The sequence below is a fragment of the Hemiscyllium ocellatum genome, chromosome 15 (assembly GCF_020745735.1).
Source record: "Hemiscyllium ocellatum isolate sHemOce1 chromosome 15, sHemOce1.pat.X.cur, whole genome shotgun sequence".
In the NCBI taxonomy this organism is placed as follows: Eukaryota; Metazoa; Chordata; class Chondrichthyes; order Orectolobiformes; family Hemiscylliidae; genus Hemiscyllium; species Hemiscyllium ocellatum.
Genome location: NC_083415.1, coordinates 11,552,801 through 11,579,896, shown reverse-complemented (window position 1 = coordinate 11,579,896; position 27,096 = coordinate 11,552,801). Strand labels below are relative to the sequence as shown.

Genomic DNA, 27,096 nt, shown 5'->3' with positions numbered 1-27,096 from the left:
TTTGGCCTACCCCATCCTTCAATAAGATCATCACAGATTAGATCACTCCACATTCCTGACTACCACTGATTCAACCCTTTGCTTATTAAGAATCAATGTCACTTCCCCTTAAAAAAAATCAACAATTCTACTTCACTGCCTTTTGAGGAAAACAATTTTAGGTTAATTTGGGGATCTAATGAAGGAAAATTCCTCTCTGACTCCCAAAGGCAATCAGACAGCAATCCAGGTCACCATGGTGACTGGGAAGCATATCCCCAAGTGCCTTCAGAGCTGTCTAGGAAGATATATTGGCCACACTCAGAAATCATCCTGCAGAAATTTTCTGTAATCTGTAATCGTTGTACCTGTTGACAAGTAGTTCCAGAGGTTTGAATTTGTGCAAAGAGCAGACAAAACAATGATTTAATCACAGTTAGAAGGTTGCACCTTAAACTGTGAAATGCTCTCTTTTGAGTATATTGAATTGCCAAACACATATCATTACAGGCTACTTGTGAGCTTTTAATCTTGTGTGAGGACTACCATGAGGCAGAGTAACAAAAGTATCTGATTCCTAGACTGTGGGATGTGAATTGGTGGTTATACAGGGCTCCACAGTCAGGAGGATAGAGAGGAGGTTTTGTATCATTAATCATGTTTGACAAAAGATTGGATAACCTTTCAGCTCAGCTCAGCTCAGCATTCCTAGACTTAATAGTACATTGCAAATGATTCCTGAAGCTCAGAAACCATGATCATAGTCAGTGAGGGGCGCATCTCCTAACCACACCAAGCATTCTGGACTTTGAGAATATATCAAGACAATCATGGGCCTTAACATCCACCACAGGTATAATGAGATCGGGGCAAAAGGCTTTCGACAAAGAAAAGTTCTTGTTCTATTTCCTTTAGTCTTTCACAGAATGAGAGTGTTGCTGGCTAGGGCAGCATTTATTGCCCATCCATAATAGCCAAGAGGACAGTTAAAAGTCAACCACATTACTATGGGCCTGGAGTCACATGTAGGCCAGACCAGATAAGGAAGGCAGCTTCCTTCTCTAAGGAACCCAGATTTCTTTTTCCAACAATGGAGTCATGGTCATCATTAGACCCTTTCTTCTATTTTATTAAATCCAAATTCCACCATATGCGGTGGCAAGATTTGAAACCAAGTCCCGAGAGCATTATCTCAGTCTCTGGATTAACAATCCAGTGATAATAGCACTGCCATTTCATGCCGGATCAAATGATCGCGGAGAAAGCAGAAATGAGGATCTTCACCGTGAGTTTTAGGAAGTCAGGGTTGGATTTTAAAGCAAGAATCATGAGTGTGAAATTGCTTTAGTCACATTGGTGCAAAGAAATGTCAAGGTAGAGAGGTAATTACATTGCTTGGATAGAAGATTTAGCTGTTCAGGAAAATAGCAGCAGTTCTTTTTAGCATTAGCCATGGTTGAGATTAGTGTCCTCACTGGCAAACATGATTTGGAGGTGCCAGTGTTGGACCGGGGTGGACAGAGTTAAAAACCACACTAACCCTCGAAGGCAGCCCCTCGAAAGCTAGTGCTTCCAAATAAACCTGTTGGATGATAACCTGGTGGAGCATGACACTGAACTCACTAGCAAAGTAATTGTATAGGATTACATTGGACATACTGCACAGAAACAGCCCCAACCAGTCCCTAGCAGTGTTTATGTTTCACCTCAATGTCTTCTCCATCTTTTCTCATTTAGATCTATGGATATTACCCTCTATTTCCCTCTCCCTCATATGCTGTCCAATTTCCCTTTAAATACACCTATACTATTTGCTGGTAGTGTGCTCCACATTCTCACCACTATATGGGTAAGGAAGTTCCTTCTGAAGTTCTGACTGGATTGTTTGATGACTATCTCGTGTTAATGGCCTCCAGTTACACTCTTCCCCAGTAGAGGGAACTGTTTCTTTCTTATCCACATTAGGGTGAAAATTTATGAAGACAACACAAGTCCCACCTAACAGGCTGGGAGAGCCAACAAGTCCATTGCATTGCCTCTTATATGTCAGGCGTTTAATAGAACACTACTTGGCTTTTCCCTATGATCAAGGACAATTAGATAGAGGAGCCTTGATGGGTTAATGTAACACACCTTTTAGATGATGCACTCAGCTGCCACTATGTGTGATTTGTGATTTGTGATTTGTTCTGAATGATGTTTCTGAATGTTTCCTGAACTTTGTTGGAGTTACACCCACAACCTGTACAATCTGGAAGGACAGGGACAGCAGGTACATAAGAACACTGAAAGTTCACCTCCTGGTCACTCACCATCTGACTTGGAGTTATGTTACCGTTTCCTCAGTGTAACTGGGTCAAAATCCTGGAACTCCCTCATTAGCAGCATTGTGGGAGTGTGAATACCTTATGGGCTGCAGTGATTCAAAAAGGCAACACATCACCATCTTCTCAAGGGGTTTATAAGCTGGCATAAATGCTGGCATTATCTGTGATGCTCCTATGCTTTGAATGAATTTAAAATAATTTGGGGAAGAATGCAAGATTCAATCATATTAGTTCAGGGAAGAAAAGACAAAGATTAAATGAAGCAGAAATTAAAGCAAAAACAGAAAGGGATATGGGAAGGCCACAAAGTCAAAATAATAATGAAACACATTGTTGGAGAAAGCTTAATAGGTGATTTAAGCTGATGAGAGATTGCGATATTTAAGTTTTAGGAAGACAATGGACAAAGTATTTGGAATAAATTTGTATTGCGAAGGCCACATAAAGCCAAAGAGTAATAATACCTATATTAACAATTCTGATTGAAAGGTTATGGTCCTTAAATATTAATTCTGCTTTGCTCTCTACTGATACCCTCCGGCCTGCTATGCTTTCTCAAACTTTCTGTTTTAATTGCATCTTAACAGGAATGTGGCTGAGACTTGCTCAGAATTGAGCGTTGCTGGCTACATAATATTCAGATGGAGAAAATAGGAGAAACAGAGTAATGGCAATATTACCCAAGGACATTTTTTCAACATTCAAACACAGCAATAAATTTTGGGGATTGAGATGGGTTCTGTTATTATCCTGTGACTTCATTACAGTTCGAAGAATGGAAATGAGATATGCTGCCATTCAAATAATGTGCCAAAGAGAGGCATGTGGCTTAAACTACCCAAAAATAATGGGTTAAAGATAATTTACAAATGTAAACATAGAAACAGGATTCGACCATTCAACCCCTCAAGCACACTGCACTATTCAATTAGGTCATGGCTAATTTCTATCTTAAATTCGTTTATATCCTCTGTATATCCCATGATACCCTCCTCTCATAAAGCCTATTGATCTCAGCCTTGAAAGCTCTAATTGACTCAGCATCCGTAGCCATTGGGGCAGAGATTTCTGCTTCCCACTGTGTGAAAACAAATGCTTCCTGATTTCATTCCTGACTGACCCAGCTCTCATTTTAATTTACGTTCTGCATTCACTACCTCAGCAGAGGAAATTGTTTGTCTGTATCTGCCCGAGCAAACCTACATCCAGAACCTCAACCTGAGCTACAAATCTTCTCAAAACGCACTATTTTTAACATTGTGAAAAACCTTGACTGGGTCACCCTTCAGTCTTTTATATTTCAGAGAATAAGAACATGTTATACGACCCGTCCTCTTAAGAATGTGGAGTTTGTGCACTATTTTTACTTTACTAAGGATGAGGTTAAAGGTGCTACCACTGTAGTTCTCAAATGGGACAGGAAGATAATGCAAAGGTAATAGCTAGGTAACTTTAATTGTGACAGGGAGAGTCACTGAAGAGGCTTTGTGAAGGTGTTGATGACCCATATTCTTGAATCATTGCAGTCAAAACCAACCAATGACTGAGTGTTGTAGACTGACACATTCCAAGGTCCAGGAGTGTGTGCAGCTGCCACCAAGGCACAGAGGGGAAAGAGCACTACATGAGGTCTTTCTGTTGAAGTTAAATGTGAGTCCGTTCAGTTATTGGACTCTGCTACTGCCTCATATATATGTAAATATAATCTTGTACCAGGAAAAACTGCCTTTGATTTCTTTGCTGGATGGAGTCAAACCTCAATGTTTGCTTGATCCTTCAAATGCTACTGTACAGAACCAAACTTCTTCAGTGACTGTGTGTGCACATTAAAAGATTTTTATGAATGAAGTATATTTTTGAAGTTTAAAAATGCTTGATTAAAATATTCCAAAAGAGAAAGAACTGAAAATGGTTAAAATATAGACCATAAGACAGAGGAGCAGAAATTAGGCCATTCAGCCCATCGACCCAGCTCTGCCGTTCAATCATGGCTGATAAGTTTCTCAACCTCATTCTCCCATGTTCTCCCTGCAATCCTTGATCATGTTGATACTCAGGAACCTTTCTATCTTAGCCTTAAATATACTCAGTGACCTGGCTTCTGTGGCAATGAATTCCATAGATTCACCACTCTCCAGCTGAAGAAGTTTTTCCTCATCTCCGTTCTAAAAGGTCTTCCCTTTACTCTAAGGCTATGCTCATGGGTCCTAGTATCTCCTCCCAATGGAAACATCTTCCCAACATCCACTCTGTCCAGGCCATTCAGTAATCTGTAAGTTTCAATTAGATCTCCCTACCCCCCCCCCCCCCCCCCCCCCATCCTTCTAAACTCCACCAAGTATAAACCCAGAGTCCTCAAACTTTCCACATATGTTAAGCCTTTCATTCCTGGGACCATTCCCGTGAACCTCCTCTGAACACCCTCCAGGGTCAGGACATCCTTCTTGGGGTATGGTATGTAAAACTGTGCATCGTTCACCAAATGCAGTACTGAACCAGTTTTTTTAAAAAGCAAATAATTCAGAACATAAAAAGCAAACTCATTGAGAAATAATTAAGTCGACAACTTGGCAGAAAACAATGGGAAGTCTAAAACCCAAGTAATTTCACTATGTCTTCCCGCAACTAAGCAATGCACATGATCGATCTAGGGATGGGTTAGGATTGGGGTTAGCATCATGAAACAAAATTAGGCAATTCAACCAAAATAGAGAGAAACCGAAAATGTTTCAGAAGGATATGATGAGAAACTAGAAAGAAATACAGAAAAATGGCAGAGAGATAAATAGTTCAGGATCATGAATGTATCAAAATTAAAGGCTGGATGAAGCAATGGTGGAGATAATTGACCAGTAGCTTGCTTGGAGGTTACAGAAATGTCCTGTGGAAGGGCAGGAAAACTGCACATATGGAGCAGTCAGCTGAATGTTAGTGAGGTGCCAAAGTCCGTAACAAATGATTAAATTAATAGTCCCTTGAAAGACATAGCTTGATTAAAAACAACTGCCATTGACTTACAGAAGAACTTTGAATAAATAATCAGATGTATTGATGAAAGATACTCAGACCACACCTGATGGATTTTCAGATGTTGTTTGAGATGGTGCCTCAAGAACTTGCTTGATAAAGTTAAGAGACAAAAACAGTTTTGTCGAAAAGGATAAACTTCCCACTTTGAAATGTATTGCCCGTGACACAGTTGCACAGGTTGAGTAGGAGGGTTCGAGAGGAAGTGAAGAAGCAATGTGTTTAGTGCTGTGCATTGAAGGAGAAAGAGGGGAGGGGTGGCTAATGAAGGAGTATAGACAGGCCTTACAAGTGGTTAGCCCAGTCAGAGAGACAGCAGCTCAGCAGTACCACCAGGAGAGATAACTGAAGCTGCAAAGAGTAGCCCAGGGTGTGACTGTGATGAGGCACCTTTACAGGGGTGGCGAGCTGATTTTTTATTTTAACTGGGGTCCAACAGGGGGACTTCTGTTGTGCAGTCCCCAGCTCTGCTTCACCTCTCCACCCACCCCCACCAACCCCCACCACCCCACCACCACCCCCCACCCCCCCATCAGAAATCCCAGTGTGAAGTTGTACCCATGATGTGGATAGCCTCTTGTTGTGTTGGTTGTGGAAGTAGGTTCATGGGGAGGTACCCTGCCACTGCCAAAGCAGCCCTTTAGTTATTTAAATTGATGTCACTGTGTCATGTTGGCCAATACCCGAGCCACTGTTATTCTTGCCTCCTGGAATCCACCCCCAGCAGCTTGTCAGCGTCAGAGGAACCTTCCTGGTGCGACACCCTTGTCTCACACTCTCCCAATTCTTCCTGGGACTGGCCAAATCTCGGTCAATGTCTTTATCAGACTGAAATTTGTGTTCCTATCACAACCAAGGTCTGGGTGCCTTTGCTTGAAGAGAGCTGGAGCCAAGGCAGGTGCAAGTAAATGATAATTTATTGACTATTTACTCTACTTACAGAGACAGATCTTACCAAGAGCTCACCTCTAGGTTCCTGCATTGACATCAGCTGAAATCACTAGTGATGATCCCTAACAACGAGCATAATTGCTATGAACCTGTATAATATAGCACCTTAGGAAAAGACACAAACTATGAACTTCTCAAAATTTATAAACAAACTGTGCTTAGTTGTACTTACTGTAAAATTGAGTATAAGCAATTCCAAGATTTAATTCACCTTCTTCTGTAAACTATCATTGCTATCTGAACAAGAAAAATGTCTGGGTGATTTGAGTTTGCAACTAGAAATGTCAAATATAAAAGCAATGTTATGGTTGCTATTCCCATTGCTAAATCATGGGTTAATCAGTTGGGGTATTATGGATATTTCTGGGCATTAAACTTCAGCAAAATATGTAAAGGCTTGAGAAAGGGTGCAGAAGTTCACCGAGGTTAAAGGAGTTCAGTTGTGAAGAGATTTTGAAAACATCAAGATAGTTTTCCCTGGCACAGAGAAGGAATGGGGCAACGCGTGTTCTGACCAGATGAGAGATTATGACTCTGCTCTTTTTGCATATCCATCACAAAGATTTGAATTCCTTTTAGCACTCAGCTACACATGACTCCAATAAAAATGCTAGCTCACTAGAATCACATAAGGTACGTGTTTAAAAGGTTTCTTGAGTGAAAAGAAGAGGACATTTATTATCTGTAGTGATTTGCAACATCAGAGATACCAGTTTTCAGCCAATTTGATTCACTCCATGTGATTTTTGTTTCAATTAATTTAGAGGTATGAGGGTGTCACTGGCTAGGCCAGCATTGATGGCCTGTCCCTAACAGCCCAGAGGACAATTAAGAGTCAACCACATTGCTGTGGTGCTGGAGTCACTTGTAAGCCAGACCAAGTAAGGATGTCAGTTTCCTTCCCTAAAGAACATTAATGACAAGAATCAGTTGGAGGTACTGGGTATGACAAAAACTGTGGACTCTAGCAACACTATATCAATAGTGCTGAAGACTTACGCTCCAGAACTTGTCATTCCCCTAGCCAAGCTGTTCCATTAGAGTTACTTGAGATGTTAGTCTTTAATCTGTAACCATCATTGTTGAACTGATATCTTGTAGCAAACGATGCAGGACTTTGAGTTCTTGCTAAATAAATAATTTTCTAAAGTGCCTTATCCATGGGTGTTACCTTTTAAAAGGCTGAGTGAAAACAGGGAGAGACAGTGTTTTCCAGTTCTGCTGTTAGAAATCCATTGTGTCACACTCTGCATGGCTACCAAAGTAGGCATTTGAAAAACAGATCATTTATGTATTCCTGTATTTGGCCTCATTGGTGTTTCCCAATCTCTCCTCCGTACCCGCCCCCCCCCCCCCCCCCCCCACCCATATTTGGATTATTCATGTTTTATGCAGTTCATCTCAGTACATGAAATTTCTCTTTGACGCTTTATGTAAAACAGTCAATACAAATCAGAGTTCCAATACATTCTAATAACAAAGGTTAATTTTAGCTCAGAATTGTTTTTGTTTATTATAACTTTCCTGAGCTGAATAACCTATGGGAAGCTGATTGTTGTGGTCACTTTTGCATCATTACCTTTTCCTTTGCAAAAATGCTTTCATCCATTAATGTTTCAGTTATTGAAATCAGATGGAAGTTTGGAAATTGATTGTCTATCTTTCAGTGCAATCATAACACAAGATGATAATTTGCAAGATGAGGTGAGGTTCTGACAAAAGCAGATAAGAAGGAAACTATTCTCTTGTGTATCAATAAACACAAAATTCATAAATGTAAAATTATTGGTTAAAGGATTCGAGGGAAAAGTTGTAGAATTATTGAGTCATGCATCACAGTAACAGACCCTTTCGTCCACCCAGTCCATGCAGAACATAATCCCAAACTAAACTAATTGTACCTGCCAGCTCTACTCCCATATCCCTCCAAACCTTTCTGATTCATGTACATACCTAAGTGTCTTTTAAAAACTATATCTGAATCCACTTCTACCACTTCCTCAGATGATCATTCCATACGCAAACCTCCCTCTGTGTAAAATATTTGCCCCTCATGTGTCTTAAAAATATGCCCCCAGTCTTGAAGTCCCTCAACCGAGGAAAAAGACACCTGCAATTAACCGTGTTTATACCTTTCATGATTTTATAAACCTCTATAAAGTCACCAAGTTCAAAATTAAACTGTAGAAGTAATCAGCTGGATGTTATTGTTATTGGAATGTACTCACCATTAGATTTCAAAAGTGTGAAAGTTGGACAAGCTAAGTTTGGCGAATACCAAATTCTGGGGATCCATCTTCACAGTGGCAGCCAGTGGTGTGTTTTCCTCTGGTACTTTTACCCTTGTGAAAAATAGTGACATCCCTAACCCCTCAAACACTGCCAGACAACCAAAGGGCTGACAGCTCATCAGCTACAGTAGCTCCATCACTGACCATCAATAGGGACGGATGCAGGAGCTTTGAGTGTGTGCTCTCCCAGGATCAGACATCAAGCTCGGCCCTTCACTTGACTGTGAAGCAGTCACACTTGGGTGCAGTAAAGAATGAGATAATAAGGATAAACTGGCAAGACTCCCAATTCACAACTGTGAAATCAACTGCACATGAACAGCTATCTGCCTATAATTTAATCATTAGCTGTTTCTAAATCCATCCATGTAATTGTTCCCCATGAAGCAATGGTACTTGAGTGTGGTTTAAACAGAAGCATGGGCATAATGAACGATCACAATTCTGAGACAGTGAGGCTAGTACGAAAAGAGTCTAAGTGCTATGCGATGAGTTACGACCATGTTGAAACATGCAACAAAGGTTTCTGAAGGCTGCAGCTGAGCTATTAGTTATCTAATGACCACTGAGTGTACGATTCATAGATTTGAAAGTTCAGGATCCATTTCTTGCTGAGAGATTACATTTTGAGCCACAGTTTTTACGCAGGTTTAGCAGCCTGTTATCTGCTCACCCACCTGAGTGAACTGACCCTCCTAATAATCAAGGTGGGTGGGTGCTGAAATCAGTAGGCCACCCGTAATATTAAAATACATAATTAAAGGTCATCTAAGTTTGTTCCCGAGCCTATTGACCAGGGTAATGCATACAGTCACACTGAAAGGCCGCTTCATGTCTTAATGAGAAGAGATGTGAAGGAAAGGGGTACGCCTCATTTCAGGGGAACCCTGCGAGGCTTGGTGAGGTGTCTCCATGTCTGCATAACATTTCCCCTGTCCTCTTCCCCCTCCCCACACCCCAACCTTACTTCCTCACCAGTTGCCCTTTCACAACCCACTCCCCCGAGCCCCGAGATCTCTCTGTTCAAACAACCAGTGACTCTGAGCCATGTGGAAAAAGTGAGGACGGCAGATGCTGGAGAGTCAGAGTTGAAAAGTGTGGCGCTGGAAAAGCACAGGAGGTCAGGCAGCATCGGAGGAGCAGGAGAGTTGATGTTTCGACTTAAGCCCTTCATCAGGAATATGGGGGGGGATGGGGGCTGAGAGATAAATGGGAGGCGGGTGCTGGAGGTGGGACTGGGGCGAAGGTAGCTCAGAAGGCAATAGGTGAATACAAGTGGGGGATAATTTTGATAGGTTGGTGGGGAAGGTGGAGCGGATAGGTGGGAACGAAGATTGACAGGTCAAGATGGTGGTGCCAAGTTGGAGGGTTATATCTGGGATGGGGTCGGGGGAGGAAAGACTTGGAAATTATTGAGGTCAGTGTGGATGCTATGTGGTTGAAGGGTCTGAAGGCAGAAGATGAGATGTTCTTTCTCCAGTTGTCGGGTGTCTTTCATTGGGTAGTGGAAAAGGCTCATGACTTGCATGTGGGAGGAGGAGTTGAAGTGGTCAGCCACAGGGCAATGGGGTTATTTGGTGCGTGTGTCCCAGAGGTGTTCCCTGAAATGCCCTGACTTGTTTCAGGGCACAGCTCTGGGACACACGCACCAAACAGCCCTACCACCCTGTGGCCGACCACTTCAACTCCCCCTCCCACACCGCTAAGGGCATGCAAGTCCTGAGCGTCCTCCGCTGCCCAGTCAAAGCCCCCCAACAACTGGAAGAAGCTTGTCGCATCTTCCATCTTGGAACTCTCCAACCACATGACATCAACATCGACTTCACTAGATTCCAAATCTCCCCTCCCCCCCACTTCATCCCGACCCTACAACTTGACACTGCCTTCTTGACCTGCATTACCTGTCCATCTTCTTTCTCTCGTATTCGTTCCACCCTCCCCACCAAATTACCACAATTGCCCTTTCCCCACCTGCATCGACCTATCACCTTCCCAGCTACCTTTCCCCCCACACCCACACCCCACCCTCCGCATTCCTGCCCAAAACATCGACTCTCCTGCTCCTTGATGCTGCCTGACCCTGCTGTGCTTTTCCAGTGCCACACCTTTCGACTCTGAGTCATGTGGCAGCCCTTGTGCTCCCTGTGCAGTCCCGGTAGCACCTACTACCGTGTTTCTGGGGCTGCCAATCTGCGCTGCCAATCTTTCCCCTTTAAAAAACCAGCCAATAGAATTCCGTATCACAGAAGGAGACTAATCAGCCTATTAGCATATGCTAAGCCCATAACAGAGCTTCGTAAAAGGTAAAAACAAAGACTGCAGATGCTGGAAACCAGATTCTAGATAAGAGTGATGCTGGAAAAGCACAGCAGGTCAGGCAGCATCCAAGGAGCAAGAAAATTGATGTTTCGGGCAAAAGCCCTTCATCAGGAATAGAGCCACTATTCCTGATGAAGGGCTTTTGTCCAAAACGTCGATTTTCCTGCTCCTCGGATGCTGCCTGAACTGCTGTGCTTTTCCAGCACCACTCTAATCTCGAACCCATAACAGAGATTCTCAATGAGTACCACTTCCATACTGTTTCTCCAAGACCCTGATGCGTTTTTATTTCTTTTCCTTTTGATGTGTTGAAATTCAATTGGAGAGCCATAAAGAATTACATTTGATTCCACATGCTCTCAGGCAGTCCAACCCAGATCAATGTGTCACTCAGTTGGCATTCGTCCCAACCTCTCTGTCATTCCATGATTGCTTCTATCCACTATGTGCTCAACTCCTGATTTAACCTCTTCACCCCTCCCACCACCCTTGAGGATGTTAGCTGGCAGTCATTCTGCCCCGTTTAGCCTGGAACCAAGTCAACAGTTCTCTAACTAAATAAGACAGGCAGGAGGCTGGAAGAGCCCAGCAAGCCAGGCAGCATCAGGACATGGAGAAGTCAGGTGTAACCCCTTCTTCAGTCCTGGTGCTTGCTACCTGGTTTGCTGTGCTCTTCCAGTGTCCTCCCTGTCTACTTTGGATTCCAGCATCTGCAGGGTTTTGTTTTGTCTCTAACTAAATAAGGCCAGTAAACCAGTTTGGGGGTGGTCTTTTTGCGACAACTTGCCAAAGGTCATTGATCTGAAATTCTAACACAGTGCACTTTCTCTGCCCAGATGTGGCCAGATTTGATGAGTATTTGCCGCATTTTCTGTTTTTCTTTTGTTTCAGATTTTCAACATCATTTTAAAACATATATTGTGTTAGAAAGAAGCAATTGATTTCATTTGAGCTAATTTCTAAATTTCAAAGAAGGTGATTTGATCATCTTTGCTGTGATTGCATACTTGACGGTAATCTTGTGTTAATCAAATATGAACGGTCATCATTCAAGAGCACCACTTTCAATCATCCACCTTTTTGTACCCAAGGCAACATCAGCAAGAGGTGGTTTGAAATTCTGCCCATGTCTTTATAAATCTACAGCACAGCCAGGAATCTCAGTCCTACTACTTATATATTTTATTTTACTTATGGGCTAAGAATAATGTAGTGATGTATTGCAACAATAAAAGTTTGTCTACTCCAGAGGAGTTGGAAGGATGTGTAAATATTAATTTTAATGAATCTCTGTCTTGTGAAATAACTCTATCCTTGTCATACATTGAACCTCTCCAGCCTGATTGATTTATCATGAAGGTGATGTTGATCCTCCTGAAAGCAACAAGGGAAAAAATTGGAATTTGTGTAAGTCTACTAATGCTGTTCTTTCAAAAGAGGTGCAAGAAGCCCTGAGCATCATCCTATTGTATTATCTTCTCTCCTTCAAATAACCCTCAACTAACCGTTTCCGTGATGGTGTGTTTTGTGTAGATGACCACTCCCAAGTGAGCAAGGCCTTCCTCGGTGTCAGGATTCTGGATGTCAATGATAATGCTCCAGAACTTTCCATGCCATTCGAAGCTACTATTTGTGAAGATGCCAAAGCGGGTCAGGTAGATGCAATATTCATTGGATTTTTCGGTTAATACAATCAGCTAAATCCTCTCCGAGAGCAAGTCATCAGTTGATACAAGCTAACTCTGGTCCTCATTAAGCAAAGCCATCCAATTGATTTCAATAAACAGGGAATCAATAAGTATTTGAGGTAATGGCCCATTGACAACCACCTAATATGCAAGTCATTTTGAGTTCCCAGGCTTGCTTTGCTGACTGAAGGTTTTTGCAGAGGCTGAAAACATAATTAATGCAAATGCAGCACGACAAAGATTTTCCCAAGAGTTTTCATCCAGGTATTTAGATACTGAGAGCACATAGAGGATAGTTCTGCTACTGAAAGGTTTCCTGACAGCAATTGTTAAAGATGAAGAGTTAAGGCCTGGGAGGATGGACTTTCTCAATATATGCTGCCACACTATGCTTGGAGCAGTGAGAGAGGCATTCCCAGTCAAATTGCTAAAGTTAAACATTTATGAGGTGATTGCTTAAATCACCTAATTTTTTTTTTAAAGTTGTGCGTTTTACAATAAGACACATTTTTTCACAAATACTTTTGAAGTGTAGTCACTATAGTGGTGTCCGAAGAGCAGAAAGCAATTTGCACACATCAAAGTCCTACAATGTGGTAACGGTTGAGGGCCAGAATACAAGGCAAAATTCTCTGTTCCTCTTAAAAATATTACTTTAAAAAAGAGAGAGTAGCTCAGTTTAATATCATATCGTAAACGGCATTGCCAACAATGTAGTGCCCCCTCAGTATTGAAATGTGACTGTGAACATGGATGATATGTGCAGATCTCTGGAGTAACAGACAGTTGCTCAGTTTTATATCTGACAGTTGCCAGCAGCAACTTTTTTGGAAGATTACAGTGTTTCCATACATGCTTTAGGAGCTGACAACTCCTGGAGTATCATGTTGATGGAAGAGAGTATCATTCCCACCAGGTGTAGAAACAAAAGAAATAGGCCTTTTGAGCCTGCTCCACCATTCACTATGGTCATGGCTGATCCTCCAGTTCAGTAGCCTGTTTCTGCCTTTCTCCATTAACTTTGGAAGTCATGTTGCTGTTAATGTAATTACACAGCTATATGTCTTGGATGGTCACCATCTTTTGTGCTAATAGAAGTGAGTGGGATCATATAAGGGTCTTGGAGTTTGCAATCAATGAGTAGGTCATCAGGATTGGTTTTGGAACTTGTCTTTGTTCTACTGCCAATATTAAAGTTTCCTTCCTTACCAGAACGTAAGATTCTCTCTACACCGTTCTGTGTTTGATAATATCCCTCTAGAATTGATAATGTGCTGCTCTCATAGGGATCACTCCATCTACAATGTACCAGCTAATAACTGAACTCTGACAAGCACTAAAACTAACTTAATTAGACTTGCTGAGATCCTAAAAAGAAACAGACAAAAGGCAGATTTCCTCTCCTCTTATGAAACCTGAGTATATTCAAAATTCTCATATGTGGGGCCTGTGCATATGATGCCTCATTCATCCCTCAGCCAGTGGTGACAACATCTCAGGTTTAAAGAGCTCATCCTTACTTTCAAATCCCATTACAATAGCCCCTCCCTGTAACTTCCTCCAGTTCTGCAGCCCTCCAAAATATTAACACTCCTCCAATTACCCTCTCATATATTTTAATTGAATTGTGCCAATTTTAATTATTCTACCATTGGGGGTTGTACCTTCAGCTACCTGGGCAGTATGTCTTACAGTTCCTTCTCTGACCCCTTCTTCCTCTCTTATATGCAGGCACTGCTTAAAACCTACTCTTCAATGTAGCTCCTAGTAACCTGTCTATCTCTCCACGTAACTCAGCTTTTTTTTTATAGATTACTTACAGTGTGGAAACAACTTCGGCCCAACAAGTCCACACCGACCCGCCAAAGTGCAACCCACCCAGGCCCATTCCCCTACATTTACCCCTTTTCCTTACACTACAGGCAACTTACCGTGGTCAATTCACCTGACCTGCACATGTTTGGAGTGTGGGAGGAAACCGGAGCACCCGGAGGAAACCCACGCAGACACGAGGAGAACGTGCAAACTCCACACAGTCAGTCACCTGAGGCAGGAATTGAACCCGGGTCTCTGGCGCTGTGAGGCAGCAGTGCTAACCACTGTGCCACCATGCCGCCAACTTTTGTTGGGAAATTTTCCTGTGTAACACTTTGGTAGAATTTATGACATTAAGATGATGTAGATATGCAAATTATCGTCGACAACAAAGTTGCAGAAGCTAATTGAATACTCTGCAATAATCGGTCACTTTAACGTGTTGTAAGCAGGGCCCGTGTATTTAATTTCCACAGTAATGGCAGATGGATAATGCTGCCCATGATAGTCAGGGACAGTGGAGGTGCTGGGGACTGCATTGATGAAAGGCAGCATTCCTGCGAGCAGACAGAGTTCTACATCGTCAGCACTCTGGAAGAACTGCTACAGCTCAGACTTTGACACTTTGTTCTTTGTTACAGCTGATCCATACAGTCAGTGTGGTGGACAAGGACGAACCGCAGGGCGGCCATCGCTTTTACTTCACATTGGTTCCTGAAGCAGCTGACAGTCGCCATTTCACCCTCTGGGATATCAAAGGTACACCTTGCTCCCAAACCCACTTTACAAGAAGTAGCAAACCTGAAAGACGAATTGGGTGCAAGTGGCAAGAAGAAAACGGTTCAAACTTGTATCCACAACAGTACACAGTACCACATTGCAAATAAGATGTAACCTTGAGGCAAATTGCCTCAACATTACATCCAGAGAAAGACTAATGTTAAATTTATTCCAGTATGCCATGCTTTCACCCCAAAGAGTTTTGACAGAAGTTATTATATCAGTGTTTTGAAAGTAATATCACCCATTCTTCATATCTGATGGTTAATTCCAGTAAGTCTATTATTCAACATTGAAAAATCAGTCATTGTCAAAGAAGACAGTGATTCTTACTACTAGTTGAGTCACAGGCAGGTTTAACATGTTCATTTGAAGTCCCTTGGTCAAGTATTTCAGTCAAGGCAGAAAATAAGTGGTTTTACAATTACAGTAAAAAGTGAGGTCTGCAGATGCTGGAGATCAGAGCTGAAAATGTGTTGCTGGTTAAAGTGCAGCAGGTCAGACTGCATCCAAGGAACAGGAAATTCGACGTTTCAGGCATAAGCCCTTCATCAGGAATGAGGAAAGTGTGTCCAGCAGGCTAAGATAAAAGGTAGGGAGGAGGGACTTGGGGGAGGGGCGATGGAGATGTGATAGGTGGAAGGAGGTCAAGGTGAGGGTGATAGGCCGGAGTGGGGTGGGGACGGAGAGGTCAGGAAGAAGATAGTAGGTAGGAGGGGGGTGCGGAGTTCGAGGGAATCGACTGAGACAAGGTGGGGGGAGGGGAAATGAGGAAACTGGAGAAATCTGAGTTACATCAGTGCATAACTTCAAGGCCTAAGTATAGTTACTGTAGGTAGTGGAATGAAAATGTTATAAGGCAGTTGCTTATATAACAATTATCTAAGTTTAATGACTATCCCACCTGCCCGGAATAGCCCATTGTTACACCAAATTCAGCATTGTTTAATGTGATGTAAAAGGTGTGGTTCAAAAAGAATGCATTCACAGGTTTAAAAAACATGTAACTACATTCTGAAAAATGCAGGCAGAGTTCATGTGTATATTTAAGACTGAGATAGATAGATTCTTGATCAGTGAGGAATCAAGGTTACACAAAAATGCAGTAAAGTGAAAATAAAGATTGTCAGATCAGTCATGATTCTATTGAATGGCAGAATAGGCTTGAGGAACCAAATGGCCTACTCCTGTTCCTACTTCTTATGGATTTATGATTTGGAGATGCCGGTGTTGGACTGGGGTGTATACAGTTGAAAATCACACAACACCAGGTTATAGTCCAACAGGTTAAAACCTGTTGGACTATAACCTGGTGTTGTGTGAATTTTAACTTATGGATTTAGGAAGTCATATTGGACTTGAAAGTTTAACTCTGTTTATCTTTTCACAGATAATGCCAGACTTACTGTGTTGCTCCAGACCTTTCTGTTTATATTACAGATTTCAGACATCCATAGTATTTTGCTTTTATGATGATCCTGGATTTGATCATTCTATTCACAAGCTTTTTAATCTTCATTTCATCCCTGTTCCCAATACACCCTGCACATCGAAGGGACTCCAACGGGTGACTCTCCTCTGGGTGCTCTCTTTTCAATGGACAGAGGTATGTCCTCTGTTCAGCCATTACCTGTAAGGAGAGGTGGCACTGATCAAAATTTAAAGATTAAATGAGTAATTGAGATTGAATCACATAGCTGTATAGTTAGGTAAGAAGATGAGAGATAGAAGAGTGAGAGATTATACAAAGTATTAGAATAAAAGGAACAGAAGAAGGTTTACAGAGTCATAGACTCAAAACGATACAGCATGGGAAAAGATCCTTCGGTCCAACTCACCCATGCAGACCAAATATCCAACGTTAATATAGTCTCATTTACAAGCATTTGCCAAATAGCCCTCTAAACCTTTCCAATTCATGGACCATCCAGATGCTTTATAAATGTTGTAATTGTACCAGCCTCCACCACTTCCTCTGGCATTACATTCCATATAGGCATCACCTTCTGCATGAAAAAGATTTTCCTTCGGTCTCTTTTAAATCATTCCGATCTCACCTTAAACCTATGCTTCTTGTTTTGGACCCCCTATCCTGAGGAAAAGAACTTGGTTTTTCACCCCATCGATGCTCCTCATGATTTTATAAACCTCTATAACCTCTTTTGTAAACCTCAGTCTCCGAGGCTACAGGGAAATCAGCCCCAGCCTATTCACTTCTCCCTCTCGCTCAAACACTCCAACTCTGGCAATATCCTTGTGCATCTTTTCTAAACCCTTTGAAGTTTCCCAACATCACTCCTATACCATGGGCCCAGAATTGAATGCAGTTTTCCAAAAGTGGCCTAACCAATGACCTGTACAGCCACAACATGATCTCCCAACTCCTATACTAATGTACTCACCAATAAAGACAAGCATGGTAAATGCTTTCTAGACCACCCTGTCAACCTGCGACTCTTTGTGGAGAGCATTCCCATCAGCGTGGTTCAGTTGGACAGAATGGCCTGTTTCTGCGCTGTAAGTGCTGTGTTCGAGGCAAGGATTATATTTGAATTGTCCAACAGTAATCAGTTTGTAAAGTTATAGTGTTCTGTTGGACAAGTGATTTCTTTTCAGGGGTCATGCTGCAATTGTTCGGATGGAGCTGCATAGTTTGTGCAAGTGAATGATTAAAGTTATCCATAATGTCACCAAGCACAGAGTGTGCAGAACTTTGACAGATGACAGCCTTGCTTATCATTCCATTCGTGCATTAACAGCTCTTCTGGCTCTGTAAGTGCCAACCATTTGAAAAGTAGGAATTAACAATTAATTAGCTAGCAGTCAGTTTGATATAGAACTGGATCTGACATTATGCTCCCTATTATACTGCTGTCAAAATATGCCGCGTGCTGAGAACTGTTGCCAATGACTTTCCACCTTCCTGTAACATCAAGAGTTTTGAAGATAAATTTTCAAGGGTTCCAAGATATTCACCTGGTATTTGTTTTCCCATTAAATTATGGTGTACACTTGCAGGTGGAGGTAAGTATACATTTTACTATTAACTATGGATATAGTTCTTGGCTGTATCTCTCTGGCCATATTGGTATTGTGGCTGTGGATTCGGGCTATTTGTCCCATTAAACTGTCAGCACTTGGTCAGCAATATCCTGCAGGTTGAGTGAATTCACCCATGTGACACTATTGAGATGTTTGACTATTAATATTGAGGCCAGCAGAATTGGATTTGGTTTCATAATGAGCACAAAGCTGTGTATAACTTAAACACAACAGTAAGCTTGATTCTGAGGACCGGGTAGTACAGTGGTACTGTCCCTACCTCTGGGCCAGGAGGCATGTGTTCAAGTCCTACTTACTTCAGAGGAGCATTGTAGGATGTCTGAAAGGGTTGATTAAAAAAAAAATTAAACTTGATTCCGCCAACTGCTTTTCTTTCCAAACTCTTTGTATATTTGTCACTGTGACTCAATGACACCTAGATATGATCAATATTACACAGGGTTGTATTATGATGACATGCCACATGGACCAAGCTTGTATCCCCTTAATTATGGGATATTAAGAGATGTTGAACAAAAATGTTTGAATGTTTTAATAGGCTAAGAGAAACTATTTCTGCTGATGAGGAATTACAAATCAAGGCTGGAATGGCCTTAAAATAGAGCTGAGTCATTCAGGGACACTTTCAGGGTGCACTTCATGTGCTGGAAGAAATTTGGAACATTCTGTAAACAAAAAGATTGTTAAAGTTGTGGGTCCATGGACAATTTTTAGAATGAGATTTTATATTGTTGTCTATCAGGGTGTAAGAATGTGACACACTATAGCTGAGGAGTGCCTGAAGTTCCAGTGTTACGATAACGTCATACAAACATGGTAGGAGAATAGCTTAGGATCTCAAAGGAGTAAAAACTGCAATTTAGGTCCTCATAGTTTTTGTATAAATATTTACCACATCATTGTATCTTGTAATAGGTGTTAACAATAAACTATGTTGTGTTTAAGAGGATATACTTGTTAACTAGCAAGTTGTTTTCCTCTGCCCGCATCAGGCCCTATAAATCATAACCGTGAAATCCACCACATTGTGAACAATAGTACGGACTGCCTCATACAACATGGTGATCAGTAGTGAGAATTGATCGTACAACAGATATATTGCTGTTTGCAAATACAGCAGCAATTACTGAACCAGAATGGACGCATAAAATTGTACAAAATAGGAAAAGGAACTAAATTGCTCTTAAAGATAACCTGCACAGGTTCAGCAGGCCGAATGTTTTCCCCTTGTGCTTTGTTAGTACCTGAGCAGCATATTTTGGTGATTTGTGTACATGGATTTCTAAATTTCTATGGATCTCTACTGCTCCAAGCATTTCACTATCCAGATCTAGCCTTTATTTATGGCTTAAAATAGATTATTTCATATTTGCATTCATTCGAATCATTTGCTGTAGTTTTGCCAAACATCTATCAATATCCCTCTGTAATTTTATGCTTTTGCATTACTTATTATGCCAGCAACCTTCTGCGTGGCTAACTGCCATGTTTAGTCATTAATAACATGTAAAACAGTTTAGACTCTGTATTCTTGTTAGAAAGAACTGGTCACTGCTTTCCAAATAAACTACACTCCTACATTCGTACCCTCAGTTTCCAACTACATAACCAGGTCAGTAATCTACTTACCACCATGAGAGTTTAAATTTTAGTCAATGGCTTCTATGCAGATCCACATCAAATGACTTATTGAAAAGCATATGAACTATTGAAGATATTCCCAGATATTTACTTTAGCAAGTTCCTCAAAAAATTAGATTGAATTAGGTTTGGTAGACATGACCTAACTTTCACAAATTTGTGTTCATGTTTTTTGGTCAGTCCATATTTCTCGAATCACTCAGTCACTTTGGATCCAATAGATTTTATTTAATTCATTTATTTATGTCACGTATGTTTTGTTACAAAATACAGTGAAAAGTGTTCTCGTGTTGCCACTCTCCAGTACCGTCTTAAAACACACAAAAATAAACATAGAATATAAAGGCAGAAGAATAAAGAAAAAAAAACCTTTCCCATAACTGCTGCCTAAATGTTCACTTCCTCTCCTTTACCTTTCATAAATATGTGTTTACTTTTCTAAGTTTCCAATTGTAAGGGCATTGAAAGAATCTTTGAAGGTTATGTTAAGAGGATCTTCATTTTACGCACTTACTCTCAAGGGTGAAACCCATTATGTTCTGGGCATTTGTTGAGCATTGGTGCCTTTGCTTTTTTCTAATATTGTTTTCTTGCTCAGTAAGGAGTTTAGCAATTTGAGAAAGCAAATTCATTGAAATGTCCAATGTTGACATGGTTTCATTCATCAGAGTGCTTGCCTGGTACACACTAGCTGTTCATTCCTGAGGAGACATCTACCCTTTGTTTCTTGTCAATCTAGTACCAACTCCTCAGAACCAAAATGTTTTAGCTTTAACTTTCAAATAGGGATTTGAAGACCTCAGCTTGCTGCCGAGAAGATTGCAATTGCAGACGGATTCTGTCAGCTTTCTTCAAGAGAAAACTAAATGCAGCATCACACACATTACATTGTGCTATTCTGTTTATCAATGGGATTAGAGAGGATTAGGAAGAGAAGAATTCCTCTGCATGTTTAATATATTTAATAAAACCTGTCAATATGAATACATATTTGATAGAGCATGCTTTTGATTTTTTTTTAACCAAGGGAGATGGAAACTTTTCTTTCTGATGTCAAGCAATGAGTTGTGGATGAAATTCATCAACAGTTTGTTTATTTAGAATCAACTTGCATCATAGTCGAGAGCTGAATTAAACTTTACAATCAATCATTTTTCCAACTAAATTGAAAAAGCAGTAAACCAAAAAGAGCATAGTTAAATGATGTAATGGTCATTTGGTAGCAATCTCATGAAGACAGAAGAGTTTATTGCATCTGTTTTCAAATGATTCCCGAAGCATCTGATTAGCTACATTTGTAAAGGCCAAGAATTGCTCTGCAAGTCTTTTTCTGAAGGTTTTCAATGGCTTTTCATTACTTCCCCTCAACTACAAATATGCTCATATTCCAATATGGACTTGGGAGTGGTAGGAACAAGCATAAAATATGTGGAAATATTAACAAGACTTATGTTTCAATTAATATTTCTGAGGTCTTTTACAAACTCAAGTCAAAACAACTCACAGCAGACGTAGACGTTACATGCCACTGGCAAACCGGCCAGTACAGTAAGTCCAAATGTATTTCTCCAAACATCCTTTCTCTCATAAAAAAAAGCAAAAAGCTGCAAGTTCGCAAAAATCTACTGAGAAGCCCTTTCTTTTGGTTTGCTTTGCTTCTTTGTGGGTGATCATTTAGATGCAAATGATTTGGTTTCTGGAAGTTAGAGAAGGGCTTTACCAATGTTGTGACGTTGTTGACAGTGTTTCCATCTTATACTCTGCCCTTGATCTTTCTGCTGGTCTTTCTACAAATATTTTCTTTCTTCGCTTTGAGTATCTTGTTCACGTTTGGCCTGGAGCATCTCTCAGCATCACACAGAGTCTCATTTGTTCTCATATTAAAATACTTCAGCTGATGATTAACAACCTCAGAGTTTCTGCATATGTCTTGTCTGGTCAGATGAGCAATGCTCACTGCATGCCATGTTATTGTGGTAGCCTGTCTGCCCTGTTATTCAGCATGAGAAACATTTGTAGCCACCATCCACTTTAAGGTTAGAATTCCACAGGGTCTACATGGCCTGTTGTGATAGAGGAAAAGCAAATTGTTAGTTTAATAAGAAGAGGCATTAGTCTTGAACATTCAATGTTATTGAATTTTATTGATTTGTAAAGTTACACTGATCTGATTGTGATTACAAGAAGAATTTGTATGATAGTTCTCAGTCCTTGAAGATCTCATCAGAATCAACCCTTTCAGATGCTTACAACCCTACGCAGGGGAATCTCGATTACCGGAACATGATGTGCGGGCACTATTTCGTTCGGATAATCGATTATTCGGTTAACTGATTAAATGCCATTCCTCTGATGTTCAGAGTTTTTAGTCTGCTCCCTGTTCAGGAGACTGAAGCAGCACACAGCGCATGGGGCCCCACCCCCAACACTGCTCCGATCTAGTGCAACACTGCCCACCCACCCCCAAAACGGTGCAACACTGCCCCCTCTGCCCCTACCACGTGGAACACCGCCCCTCCACCCCCAACACCGCCCGTCCGCCCCCAAAACTGTGCAACACTGCCCCCTCTGCTCCCACACACATGCAACACCACCCCTCCACCCCCAACACTGCCCACCCGCCCCCAAAACCGTGCAACACCACCCCTCCGCCCACAACACCGCCCCTCCACCCCAACACCACTCCTCCGCCCCAACACCGCCCCTCAGCCCCAACACCGCACCTCCGCCCCATCACTGCCCCTCTGCCCCAACACCACCCCTCTGCCCCAACACCGCCCCTCCACCTCCAACACCAGCCCTCCACCCCCCAAAACCATGCAACCCGCCCCTCCACTCCAACACTGCCCCTCCGCCCCCAAAACTGTGCAACACTGCCCCCTGACCTCAACACCGCCTCTCCACCCCCAACACCACCCCTCCACCCCAAACACTGCCCCTCCACCCCAACACCGCCCCTCCACCCCAACACCGCCCCTCCACCCCAACACTGCCCCTCCACCACCAACACCGCCCCTCCACCCTCAAAATCGCACAACACTGCCCCTCCACCACCAACCCCGCCCCTCCACTCCAACCCCGCCCCTCCACCCCCAAAAACGTGCAACATTGCCCCTCCGCCCCCAAAACAGTGCAACACTGCCCCCCCGCCCCCGCCCCCGCCTACTACAACACTGCCCACTCACCCCCAAAACAGTGCAACACTGCCCCTCCACCCCCAACACCGTTCACCCGCCCCCAAAACTGTGCAACACTGCCCTCCGCCCCAACACTGTCCCCTCGCCCCCAAAACCGTGCAACACTGCCCCCCGCCCCCTGCAACACTGCCCCCCCCCCCCCGCACCCAACACCGGCCCCCACCCCAACCCGTCCAACACCTCCTCCTGTGTGTCCCCCCAATCCAGTACACCCTCACCCCCTCTCCAAGCAACTGGACTGTACACCAACATCAAGACTGCTGCTGCTGTTGCCTTTGTGGGGTAAGTCTCCAAATAGTGGACAGACACAGGCACAGCAACACGCACAACTTTTTACTGCAACTTTTTGGCAGGTTCTACCTTTGCCCTGTACAGGACAATGTTGGTCAGATTATCTGGGTAAGTTGGGAGGGGGGTGGTTACAGTCCACCCTTGTATAGAACTCCAGGGAAAGTGTGGGGAGAGAGAGAGGGCGGGCAATCAGTCATTTGGAGAGGTGTCTGTTTAATCACTGTAACCAAACGACGTGATCACTGTTGGAAACTCACCTTTGATGAAATGTTTCCATCAGGACCTCGCGATCTCCCTTGGATAATCTGCTTTTTGAATAATTGGTATTCGGATAATCGAGTTTCCTCTGTACATCATTTACCCCAAAGCTCTATTTTTCTTAAATCCAGATGTTGCTGGCTGGGTCAGTGTACACTAATTAATTGCCCAGAAGCCAGTAAGAGACAACACGTTGCTGTGGGTCTAGAGTCACATATCTTCCAGACTAGGTAAGAATGCCAGGTTCCCTCCCTGAAGGGCATTTGTGCACCAGATCTGTTTTTTTTTTCCCTGACAATCAATAATGGATGTTTTTTATTGAATTCAAAATCCACCAGGGATTTGAATCTGGGTCCCCGGGGCAAACATCACCTGCCCTCTTTTTGTCTCATTATTAGATTAGATTACTTACAGTGTGGAAACAAGTCCTTTGGCCCAACAAGTCCACACCAACCCTCTGAAAAGCAACCCACCCAGACCTATTCCCTACATTTACCCCTTCACCTAAGACTACGGGCAATTTAGCATGGCCAATTCACCTGACCTGCACATTTTTGGACTGTGGGAGGAAACCAGAGCACCCGGAGTAAACCCACGAGATGCAGGGAGAACGTGCAAACTCCACACAGACAGTTGCCTGAGGTGGAAATTGAACCTGGGTCCCTGGAGCTGTGAGGCAGCAGTGCTAACCACTATGCCACTGTCTATATAATGATATTTACCACTACCTCGCATCATTAGCTTTAGCAAGAAACACAAACAAGCTCCATCTTAGTCCTCTGAGGAAATCCAACGTTCGTGCTCCTTCCTGCACTTCCCCATTTTAATCAGACCAGTGACTCACAACTTACACAACACTTGAAATTCTGCAAGGTTTTTTTCCTGCATTGTCTTCCATAAGAATCCAATGGAGACTCATAAGTATTTCACAAGAATTTTTGTTAGGGATTTCTGTCTCCCAGGCCTGTTCTACCATTTAATTTTGTCATGGCTCATCTGTTTCCGAACTATATCTACCTGTATGAAACTCTTAAAAACCTTGACTAAGCTAGCCCTAAAATTCCCCACTTCTGCTGGATTCTGTTACTGGACGTAAGTGAGCAGATGCGGTAGGTGGAGAAGGTGGCAAATGGTATGTTAGCCACCAAAGCAAGAGAATTCAAGTTCGAGACCAGGAATGTCTTGCTGCAATTATACCAGGAATTGACGATACCACACTTGGAATATTAAGTGCAATTTTGGTCTCCTTATCTGGGGAAGGATGTCCTGTTCATTTAGGAAGTGCAATAAAGGTTTATCAGACTGATTCCTGGGATGGCAGGACTGACTTACGGAGAGAGATTGGATCAGTTAGGAATATTTTCACCAGAGTTGAGAAGAACGAGGAGATTTCATAGAAATCTATAAATTTCTCACCAGATTAGATGGATAAATGTAGGAAGTACATTCCTGATTACCAGGGAGACCAGAACAAAGATGCATTTAGGACTGAGATGAGGAGACATTTCTGTATCCAGACAGTAGTGAATCTGTGGAATTCTCTACATGGAAAGCATTTGGAGTCATAATGTTGAATGTTTTTAAGAAGGAGTTAGCTATCACTCTTCGGGCTTTAGGAAACCAAGGGTATGGGAAGAAAGAAGGAGCATTTTGAGATTCGCGTGCAGTTGTCTATCCCATCATTCCTGGTAACTGAAACTCTGCACCAGGCTCACCAAATACTGCTCCAAGTCCCACTGAGTTAGGTGTCTCACCTCAGCATCGTGTATAATCACCAATTCTGGTTGGATGTATTCCAGAAGATTATATTACATGAGCCCTGACCTCCGTCTCCCCCCAACCTTTCTACATGAGGCCGTACCTCCCAACCTTTCATCAATGATGATCAACATGTCCATCTTTCCAGCAGATGGTCTTCCAACTAGAAAGCCAGAAGTATCTCATTACCAAATAAGATGAGCTCTGACTGTTGGACGAGTTGCCTTTAGCCTTCATGTCCAATATCTTTTGAGTGCTGCATGATATGTTTCTCTCCAGTAGTGTTTCTGATTTTAACTTTAGATTCTGGGAAGATACCAGCAGCAGAATTTTATTTACTACTTCTGACAGGTTCACAGGCATAAGGTTCTTGTCAAATTCAACGAATAGCCTTCCCCCACTCTGCAATTTTCTGGTGGAACGGGTGAGACTTTAGTCAGTCTGCCTGCCCAGGCCCAATTCAGGCCTTTTAATAATCTCTGACAGAACATTTCTGAGCTGAAAAATGTGTTGCTGGAAAAGCGCAGCAGGTCAGGCAGCATCCAAGGAGCAGGAGAATTGAAGTTTTGGGCATAAACCCTTCTTCAGGATTCCTGAAGAAGGGCTTATGCCCGAAACGTCGATTCTCCTGATCCTTGGATGCTGCCTGACCTGCTGCGCTTTTCCAGCAACACATTTTCAGCTCTGATCTCCAGCATCTGCAGTCCTCACTTTCTCCTAGAACATTTCTGAGCCTGTTTAAATTTTCAGACTGGTGGTGGAGTCCAAGGGCAGGAGATGAAGCCCAGAAAATGATGCTGCTCAACGCTGTTAATGGGAATTGATGAGAGAGAGGAAGAGTGGCATCTTCAATATCGAGTTCACTCCCCCATTCACCCTGACATGCTCCGAACGTGTGAGTATACCCTCTAGCCACACCCTCCACCCTTTTGCCAATCTCGCCAGGTCTCACTTCCTCTCCCTTCTCTGAGACTCAATCACTTATCTGGTGCTAGATTCTGATGGTGGGGACCGTTTGCAATATTGCACCTGCTGGAACTGGGGAGATGATGGATAATCTGACGCAGAACCCCCTGAGCAAGGGGCTAAAGCTCCCCCTCCATACAGTTAACACTCCTCCTCCACTAAATGGCTGTGGGGCAACTCATTTATGTGGCACTGTATTGTCGATTGACTTCTTGAGTGACTAGAAGGAAAACCACAATATCCTAAAATCTTCTGGGCCGGGACAATCCTGGGGACAATACTCATTAATTTAAAGAATGTTCATGAGCGACTTTGAGAAAAACATATCATTATCTGACATTAGGTTAGCCCAGAGGCTCAGTAATTAGCACTGCTGCCTCACAACAGGGTTCAATTCCACCCATGGGACACTGTGTGGAATTTGCATGTTCTCCCCGTGTCTGCGTGGGTTTCCTCTAGGTGTTCCAGTTTCCCCCACAATCCAAAGATGTGCAGGTTAGGTGGATTGGACATGCTAATTTGCCTGTAGTGTTTTGGGGATACACAGGCGAATTGGAAAATACAGGGATGGGGTGGGCTTGGGTGGGATGCACATTGGAAGGTCAGTGTGGACTGTTTCCATTCTGTAGGAATTCCATGATTACAGTTTTGACTATACTTCAAACGTTACTTCATTGACTGTAAAGTGCTTCAAAACGTACAGCAATCATGAAGAATGCTGTTTAACTTGCAAGTCCTTCTATCA

General features: G+C 42.6%; 1 protein-coding gene across 1 annotated transcript in view; it reads left to right on the top strand.

Moving 5' to 3' along the window:
* Positions 1-27,096, top strand: part of LOC132822644 (cadherin-22-like) — a 725,287-nt gene that overhangs the window by 641,321 nt on the left and 56,870 nt on the right. Inside the window, exons 8-9 of the mRNA XM_060835890.1 lie at positions 12,428-12,549; positions 15,039-15,156. Of these exons, the coding sequence (XP_060691873.1) occupies positions 12,428-12,549; positions 15,039-15,156 (240 nt within the window). The remainder of the gene's footprint in view (positions 1-12,427; positions 12,550-15,038; positions 15,157-27,096) is intronic.